We start from the raw sequence: 9,968 nt of genomic DNA on the forward strand, positions 1-9,968 counted from the left end.
TATATTACCAACTCTCAAATGTGTGACCACTGCATCATGGGGACAATTTTCATCTGGTGGATGAAAAGCGGTTTGAAATGGGTTGGTCCTTTTACCTGCATCTTTGGATAAAGGTCAACTCATCTATTATTTTTTTCCTCTCAATTTCTTTTTTTAAAAGAATATATAGTACAATTTATTTTTAAATGTTCAAAAGCAAGAAAACTAAACTTTTTTTTTTTTTTCAGATACACACATGAAGGTAAAACTTTCAGGTTTTACCTTCAAAGTAAAACATCGATACATGTTAAAAACCTAACTTTCAGACCTGGCTAACCCAGGGACTTAATAACACAAAATCAGGGCAACAGTTACCTGTCGGGGAGGAGTGAGGAGGAACAAGGGACTCTAAGTTCCTGCTGGTGTCCCAGTTCTTAATGAACAGGGAAGATGGAATGTTACAGTTAAAATTAAATATATATATGTTTAAATATACGTTTTTAGATATATGACATTACCTCACATTAAATAAGAACTATTTTCTCTCCTCTCAATTTCAAGATTAAATTATACTTCCCATTCCAAAAAGCGGCCAAGATGACAAATGAATTAAGATTAGGGCTACAGTGAAGAGAAATATAAACTAATAAAAACAAAAACAAAAAAAGCATATAGCCTATAAAAGTTCACTTACAATATATCAGCTATACAGCAACACTGTTAGTATAGTAACAGAAAAATTTTATGCAAGCTTAGTTCCACTCTAAAATTCTACAATACTCTAAATGTAATTTGTATTTTCCTAGGTCCTTTCCATCACAGTGTCTAACAGTATCTTGCCTTTAGAAGGTATAACATAAATTTCTATTCACTTCATTTCCTAAGCCAGGGAACTCCACTAAGGATGATCATTTAGATCATAAATCTGAACATTCACAGCTACCAGACACATACCTGAATTCAGGAAGAACTGGGGAGGGTCTCCATGAATGCCCACCGTGCCCGGTCCCAAGGAGTCAGACAGGGTATTTACAAAGGAAAATACTCCACTCATGATTCCAAAGCCCAAGCCAGAAACTAAAGAGGAAGGAAAACACTGTTAAACCTTACTCATGCTGTGATTTCTCTTCAAATCAAATTCCCAAGGACTAAGGAACACTATTTTGTTGAAGGAAAAAGGGTGCACATGCTGTTGGAGGAGCAGTGGAAAGCTGGCTCAGAAAAGGCAAGCGCTTGGCTAAATGATGAACCGAGAGAGAAGTGGGGAGAAAAGAGGAAAGGAAATGGTCAGTGAAATGTAGCAGAGAAATGAAAAGGGAGAGAAAGAGATCCAGAAAGGCTCCGAAGGGATAGGCGAGACAGAAGGATACGATACTGAAGCTCTGACTTTAACTCATGACAACAGAATCTGCAGAATTAAGTTTGATGGAACTGAGCTTGAGGGGTGACTGTATTGTAAAGAGGGATCCCTGGGTCAAGCTGGGTGACTCAATTTAGGGACCCGGATCCAACCTTTAAACCATAATTCTGAGAGAAAAATACAAAGAGGTATTAACTGTATTAATATGAAGAGTCCTCTCAGTACAGACAAAGTCATGGAAACAACCCAGAGAAGGTAACAATAACATCACTTAGAAATTGTTAACTAGAGTGTATACGTGTTAAAAAACGTAACTGTCAAATCTGGTTAATATTTAATGAACACACAGATAATGGTCACCTGCAATCACTTTCCTTTACATAAGGGCCCTGGAAAGCTAGAAAAATAAACAATGTACACCAATAGGCCAATGCGGTAGTAAAATACTACTTGAAACCTACAAAGATTTAAAAGATAAAAATGGGGCTTCCCTGGTGGCGCAGTGGTTGAGGGTCTGCCTGCCAATGCAGGGGACACAGGTTCGAGCCCTGGTCTGGGAGGATCCCACGTGCCGCGGAGCAACTGGGCCCGTGGACCACAATTACTGAGCCTGCGCGTCTGGAGCCTGTGCTCCGCAACAAGAGAGGCTGCGATAGTGAGGGGCCCGCGCACCGCGATGAGGAGTGGCCCCCGCTTGCCACAACTAGAGAAGGCCCTCGCACAGAAACGAAGACCCAACACAGCCATAAATAAATAAAAATAAATAAATTAAAAAAAAAAAAAAGATAAAAATGGCTTTTATGTCAAGTCTGATCTCTTATCTTTAGGACGCTATGCAGTTCTAACTTACCATAAGCCAGCAATCGCATAGAGGGTGCTTTCTCACCTGGGTTTATACTCTTCAAACCCTCACTGGATTTTCTAAAATAAAACCACACAGATAATTTTTTTTAAGTAGTATATCAGAAAAATACATACGATATTTTGAAATCCAGATACTTAATGAGGTTTTTGATCACATCATACTCTAAATCTAAAATCCATTTAAACGAACACAGCAAGTTTTCAATTAACTAAAGTCAACCAAAATTTCCAACCAACTTTTGCCTTTTGTCTGACATTCACAAAGAGGAGGAAAAATAACAAGAATATAAGTAAATAAGCCATCAGGGATTGAGTTTAATAATACAAAAAAAAGTAATACTTATGACTAAGCTTAGGAAGTATTTAATTCAATATCTTATGGCATCTACCACTCTGAATTTTTCCTCCTCCCAAAGTACTGTATCTTCTATTCCACTTCTTTGGTACTTTGTTGTATTTCCGCCTGGGTTAGACTTATTCTGTCACTCTCCCTTCTACCCTCCACTCCGTAGAACGTAAGTGGTACTCACTCTTCAAAGTCTAGTTCATGCAACAATTGCTCAAAGAAGCCATCTTTACCAATGATTGATAATTATTCATCCCATCTCTCCTTACTCTTAAATCCTACAACACTGACAGTGTGAACTCTCATATGGATACCTAATCAAATGGTCTTCTGATTCGAAAACATTATTTGTTTCATAACGCCAGTCAGGCCTCAGGGGAGAAGTAATCAGGGGAGAATAAAATGCTACCCTCAGAAAAGAAGATAAATGAATACCTGAATGAAACATTAGACTACTGCTCAATAAGAAATGATCTTCAGAGTGATCATATCCATGCTTCTGTCGTGGACAATTTGCAAACTGACCATGAGCCCCTGCACCCCATACAAATGTGTGAGGACTGCGGCAGGTCGGCTCCACTCTTGTCACTATTGCTACCCCTTGTTGGCTAGAAAGTCTGCAACAACAATCCTGACGCAAAGGATATTTAAATTATATTTAAAGTATACTTATTAAAGCAATAAAGGAACCAAACATTTTACAACAATTTTTCAACAAGTGCTGAAACAAAAAGGAGTTCAGTTAACTGTAAGAGTAGAAAACTAACTAGAACATGGAAATTATATTCTGGGTATTGTGTTAATTAAATTTTAAGGTATGTATATTCACTACAGTGAGCCTATCTCATGACATAAATATATTGACTACATTAAGGCAACACAGAATTCAACCAAAATTGTAATAAGCATAAAGAAGGTCTTTGGGACTTCCCTGGCGGTCCAGTGGTTAAGACTCCACGCTTCCAATGCAGGGGGCACAGATTCAATCCCTGGTCGGGGAACTAAGATCCCAGATGCGGCCAAAAAAAAAAAAGGCCTTTTTCTTTTCTAGATTCAAAAGAAACAATTTGCCATTTCAGTGCTCTCCATTTGGAAGCATCACTTGGTAGCAGGGACATGAGCCAAAATTTAGTGACTGTCATCTTCTTTCTCTGGAGCAGTAACCACCTGAAATGTGCAATTTTCCTAAATAAACGTACCTGTCACAGGAATGTTGTTAAAGGCTACTGAATGCTTAGAGACCTATACAATAGCAATAACTTCCATCAACAAACAGATATAATGGTATAATAGAATCAATAAATTTTGGAGGATTTCTGTTTTATGTAAATTGCTCAGCAATGAATAAAAGATTTTTGCTATTTAGTAAAACAAAGTACTGCTATCACAAATATATTAAAGATATAAATTTAAAAGTTTAGTAAACGTCCTTGTTCAATGAGGAAGGAAAGGTCTAGGGCCAACATCAGGAAGTGAAAAAGTACAAAACACCATCAGTTTCCGTGTTCCTGCCGGATACATCACACAACTGAACTGATGATGTAAGTGACGGTGATTTTAATTTGACCATTTTACTGAAGTGGAAAATTCTTTGTTTGCGTTTATTATTGTTTCCAAGAACAAAAAAGAAAAAGCTCAATTTTTTAAATATAAACTTTGAAAAACAAATGATAAATCATACCAGCTTTCTTGTTTCTTCTGATTCACTTTATACGTGTGTGTAAGAGAGGGAAAGTACCAAGGAATATGCATATAAATACACCATTTTAGAAAATTTTTTAAATAGACTTATGCCTTTTAAGACATTATAGCAATGATTATCTTATTATTTTGTCTATAAATGATTTTCTCAAATTACCAAATATTTATGGTATCAGCATTATAAGACAATTGAACTAAATTACAAAAGCTTCAATCCAAGCCAAAAAATTCTAAGGTATGTTTTAGGCAATGTGCAGGACCATAACTTGGGTTTTTCTTTTTCCTTCTGATTAAGGTAGAAAGGGCTATCACATGTGGCCACATGTCAATTTCTCAGAGTGCAACTCTTTGCTAGGCTGAAAGTGTCAATTCATTCATTCAAGATGAAGTACTGGTCCTAAGACCTAAGCCACGAAATAAATTTATATTGGACTACAATGATAAATACTTTGATTCAATTCCATATATGTAAAAAAAAAAACTGGTGCAAGCTCTCCACATTTTAATCTTGGCACCAAATTCAGATAGAGAAAATTTGATTGAGGCAGTACTTTAAACTTAAAAGTTCAAAACCTACTTTGGCAGTGGAGATAGTTAGAATACTGATTAAACTGAAGTTCCTATATTTGAATGTAGTAAAGCCTAAGAGAGCAACTTAAATGCATCTATATAAATGTTAGTCATGAATAAAGTATCATAATAATTCTCAAACTTGTTTTAACACGTAACTACATAACATCCAACATTTCTAAAATGTGCTAGGAAAATACTGTACCATATTCCAAAGGTTTGTAGCAGATGCCTTTTGTAAAGGCAAACAAAGGCACCTGTTAATACAGGTTTGTCCTATTATTTGTTTGCAAATCTCCAAAGGTCCTTTCAGAGGAGCAAACACGGTTTCCCCAGAAGGCCAAAGAGGCTTCTGTGAATTTCCTGGCATGAGAGCCTGCAGACTGACAGCCATAATTCCTTCTGCACGTGGCCCTCGTTAAAAATGGCAACTCTGGGACTTCCCTGGCCGTCCAGTGGTTAAGACTCCAAGAGGCACAGGTTCGATCCCTGGTCGGGGAACTAAGATCCCACATGCCTCCCGGCGCAGCCAAAAAAAAAAAGGCAACCCGTGGGGAATTCCCAGGTGGTCCAGTGGTTAGGACTCTGCGCTTTCACTGCCGAAGGCGTGGGTTCAATCCCTGGTGGAGGAACTAAGATCCCACAAGCCACACAGCCATGGCCAAAAAAAAAAGGCAACCCATGTTCAGCTTGTAGTCCTTTGGAACCTTAGGTTAGTGCCAATAAACGGTTGCTTTTCAGGTGGAAACCGTGAAGAAACACAATAGTGAAGAACAGCAGATACCCATTTAGCCACTCCAGGTAAGTGAGGTTTTAGAACCTCAAGTCCTAAGGGGTTATTAAAGCCATGTCCTGATCTATGAAAATCTACTGAAATTAGTAAATGCAAAACCAACATGAGCCAGTGATGTTGGAGACAGGAAAATCCAGTGCAACCCGAGGCTGAGTTAAGAGAACAGTGCCCTGTCAAGGGTGGGAAGGACCCTGCTCTCTGCACTGCTTCGACCACAGCAGGGTACTGTGCTGGGTTCCGGGCACAGGTAAATCCCAGGCACCGACAAAAAGGGGTGTGTCCACTGACATAAAAGAACAGAGATGGGAAAAGGTTTGGAAGCCACATCCATGTCTCCTGAGGGCCAGCTGAAGAAATGAGGAATGTTTAGCCTTGAAAGAGACAAGATGATAACCTCGTGACAGAGACTGCATCTGCCTGTGTAAGGTAGAGGTCAGAAAGAAGGAGATTTTTATTACCTTAATATATTCTACAGTTAAATTTTGGAATAGTAGTAACTGCTGCATACCAGAAACATTCAACCACAGCTGAATGTCCATCTGTTAAGGCTACTGTATTCCCATGGAATCTGAAATGTTATGTTTGATTTTTATTGGTTGTTCTTTAATATTTCCAGGAACTAATGGAAATTTCATTTTTAAACTTTTTCTCAGATATGACTTTTGCTTCTAAGCAATGGCTTCCTGGTTTTCTACTTGTGATTTAAATTGCTTCGTTATTAAATTTCAATATCTGTTATTAAAAGCAACAAGTAAAAAATACAAAAGGACTGGCATATTGGCAAGAACAAATTATCAGAAGCCTATTATAAGAGATGTTATTGAGGTTCTGTCTTGGTTGCATCCATAAAATTCATAAAGTGCTTTAATTATCTCATTTGCAGAGATGAGAAGACATAGCACATTTATCACTCTACTAACTAAGCCTTACTACATAATCAAAGCCAACCTCATGACTACCTGAAAGAAAATATGGTTCCAAGTTCAAGCTGTGTTTAAAAACAGTGGTTTCATGTGAGATCCTCATGGATCCTACAGATGACCTATTTTCTGGCCTAAAAAGGGAACTCATGCCCATGGCTTTTTTTTTTTTTAATGTATTTTTCTATTCTGAACATGAAATCAAATGACATATCACAAAATGAACCCGTTCCTCCCTAATACGGTCAAAATAATGGCAGGCATAATCACCATAAGAAATTACCTATTTTAGGTGATGTCAAAGAGAAGTGCGTATAAATTCTGATCTGGTACAGTTTTTGTTCTTCTTGTTTCAATGACTATTTCTCTAGCTTATTTTTCTCCATGGCACTTATTATCTTTTATTTATTTATTTTTTTTTAACTTTGGGTTTGTTTGTTTGTTTGTTTGTTTGTTTATTTATTTATTGCTGTGTTGGGCCTTCGTTTCTGTGCGAGGGCTTTCTCTAGTTGCGGCAAGCGGGGGCCACTCTTCATCGCGGCGCGCGGGCCTCTCATTATCGCGGCCTCTCTTGTTGCGGAGCACAGGCTCCAGACGCGCAGGCTCAGTAATTGTGGCTCACGGGCCCAGTTGCTCCGCGGCATGTGGGATCTTCCCAGACCAGGGCTTGAACCCATGTACCCTGCACTGGCAGGCAGATTCTCAACCACTGCGCCACCAGGGAAGCCCTTATCTTTTAATATACAATGTCTTTTCTTGTTTATTCATTTGTTGTCTATCTCTTCCCACTATAATATTACCACCATGAGACTGTCTTTTAATCATGATGTATCCCCAGTACCTAGGGTATGCACGGCATTGAGCAAATTCTCAAGACATATTTTTTGAATGAGTGAAGGAAGGAATGAATGTCCACGAGTTAAAATACTCAATATTTTCAGACTGGAAATGTACAATCCCTTGGCTTGGAACTATGTAGGAAGACATGGACCTTCAAATACAACAATACATTAATGTTTCAAACTACTAAATCATAATTCAAATAAAACTGGGAAAAAAGGTAAAGCATTTAACTTACTTTAAAAGTTTATAATATGCAAACCGGAACATTTCTTGGATAAGGACTGAGATTAACACTCCAAAGATCAGCAGATCTCTCTGTCTTGGTTCATGTTTGTTATCAGTAAGGGTTGCTGCCATGAACCAAATGAAGGAAGAAAGCAGCAGAGACACCAGCCAGAAGAAAGCTCTGAAAATTAGGGGTGGGGGGGAGTTACAAGTGAACAGGGCTAATAATGATTTAAAAGCAGAAAAACCCCTGCTTGAGAAGGAAGAGATTTCCTGACAAAAAAAGTGTTCATGCAGTGATGCTCTTAACCAACTGGTCCTAATCAATGGGGCAGTTTCCCCGGTGAAATAAACATGCAGGCCAAGAGGAATTTGAGATTTTTCCTAAAAATCACTTTTTTCAGTGACCCTGCTATTTGTAAGTAAATTTGCAGACTAACTGCCAAGGACTGTCTGTCTGGAAACTTGGTTATTTGCTAAGCTTCCTAATTAAAGCTTTGCCCATTGATGTGCAAATGTCTTTTCCAGGAAAATGTCTACATCTCTATTAACAGAGCGATTGGTTTAAAATCCAGAGGTTGAAAGCCTGTGCTCTGATCTACATCAGTCTTCCAGGCCTGGTTTTTACAACATTCCTGTGGATTTTAATGATTATAACAAGCTTTACAGACCTCTTGCCCAAATCTCTATTGTTTTTTAAATGACACGTGTGATGCAGCATTTTCAATACAGTTTTGAGAGGTGAGAAAGCTCAGAAAAGGTGGGATTCACTGGCCTCGCCTGGCTGTTTCTCTTGGTACCAAGTGAGACTCAGTGGCGGAGAGGGTCGTAGGGGAGCTCCAGTAAGAGCTGCCAGACAGGTGAAAACTGGGATGATGATTACATTCGCCACCAGAGTTCGGTATTGACCAAGCTCCTGCAAGGAGACGTACTACAGGTGCTGCGGAGTTTTCACAGGTTTCTACCCTTTGGCCGCACACCTGAATCACCTGGGACGCTTTTAAAAAGTCCGAATTCCACCCCCTAGACATTCCTATTCAGTTGATTCAGGGAGGGATAGGTGTTGTGCATCCGTATGTTTTAAAGCACCCGATCCCCAGGTGCTTAAGGGCTCTTAACTCGCTTGGGATTACAGATGCCTGTCAGAATCTGAGGGAAATTAGGGACCTCCAAAAAAAAATGCATATTTGAAGTTATCCACAATTTTTTAAATACAGTTTTAATGTATGACTCACTAACGCCCACCCACGGACCCTAGGCAAAAAGTCGGGAGCCAAGCGTCAGGGTTTTCTGAGACCCAAGGTGTGATCTCCTTCCCTAGAGCTCGCCCTCTGGGGTCGCGGGGCTCTTGTTCTTTTCTCGCCGACCCTCGGAGGAGGGCGAGGAGTCCCAGGAGTGGGGTCTCCGCTCTCCCCCCTCCTAACCCTTCTCCCCTCCAAAGCCCAACGAGGACGAGCCGTTTGGTGGGGACGCCAGGGATCGCCGATACCCCCGGCGGGGGAGGGGAGCCCCAGGTCCGGGTTTCCCGGCGCAACCGCCTTACCCGATGATGAGGAAGATGATGCGCAACGGCTCGGTGGCTATGGTGAAGATGTAGAGGGCGAGCGCAGGCCCGAAGGCAACGAAGGCGCAGCCGAAGAACACGGCCGCCGTCATGGCGACCGCAGAAGCCGGCCCGGGGGCCTAGCGGGGACGCGGGGGCGCAGAACGCCAACGGTCAAGAGCGAGCGGCGAGGGCGGGGCAGGCCGAGGGCCTGGAGGCGGGGCGCGGCGGCGGAGGCGGGGCGCGGCGCGGCGGCGGAGGCGGGGCGCGGCGCGGCGGCGGAGGCGGGGCGCGGCGCGGCGGCGGAGGCGGGGCGCGGCGCGGCGGGGGAGGCGCGGCGCGGCGCGGCGGGGGAGGCGCGGCGCGGCGGGGGAGGCGGGGCGCGGCGGGGGAGGCGGGGCGCGGCGGGGGAGGCGGGGCGCGGCGGAGGAGGCGGGGCGGGGCGCGGCGGAGGAGGCGGGGCGGGGCTCACCTCCGGCTTTCAGCCCGGGAGACTTAGCAGCTTCTGATGCAGAGGCGGCGGTATCTGGAGACTTTAGCGTAGGAGCTTTGGCGCCGCCCCCCGCCACCACCACTGGTACGCATCCATCAGGCCAACGACACCGCCCACGACGTGGCTAAGAGAAGGGGAGGTCCCCAACCCGCTCTGGAGCCAGAACTGGGAAAGAGTCCAGATCAGCTAACGAAAAACTCCGCGCAGGACATAGGCAGGATTCCATTTCTAAACAAAGGAGTCTTTTTTTGAAGCACATTATGCCATTTGTATAGTTGCGGGAACTTCGTGAAACTACGTACAAAACTCTAGCTGGGAGGGCAGTGACCCA

General features: G+C 42.2%; 1 protein-coding gene across 5 annotated transcripts in view; it reads right to left on the reverse strand.

The window, feature by feature from the left end:
• Positions 1-9,368, reverse strand: part of APH1B (aph-1 homolog B, gamma-secretase subunit) — a 95,251-nt gene extending 85,883 nt beyond the window's left edge. For 3 of the 5 annotated variants that reach the window (XM_036841474.1, XM_036841473.1, XM_036841472.1), the window contains exons 1-4: positions 9,145-9,342; positions 7,612-7,782; positions 2,190-2,260; positions 934-1,056 (exon numbers count right to left, since the gene is read on the reverse strand). In XM_036841474.1, coding sequence (XP_036697369.1) covers positions 934-1,056; positions 2,190-2,260; positions 7,612-7,782; positions 9,145-9,257 — 478 coding nt within the window. In that variant the 5' untranslated portion in view covers positions 9,258-9,342. Of the gene's footprint in view, positions 1-933; positions 1,057-2,189; positions 2,261-7,611; positions 7,783-9,144 lie in introns of all 5 variants that reach the window. The other 2 variants (XM_036841471.1, XM_036841475.1) reach the window with 2 other exon arrangements.
• Positions 9,369-9,968: the final 600 nt, after the last annotated feature.

Source organism: Balaenoptera musculus, chromosome 2 (assembly GCF_009873245.2).
Source record: "Balaenoptera musculus isolate JJ_BM4_2016_0621 chromosome 2, mBalMus1.pri.v3, whole genome shotgun sequence".
NCBI lineage: Eukaryota > Metazoa > Chordata > Mammalia > Artiodactyla > Balaenopteridae > Balaenoptera > Balaenoptera musculus.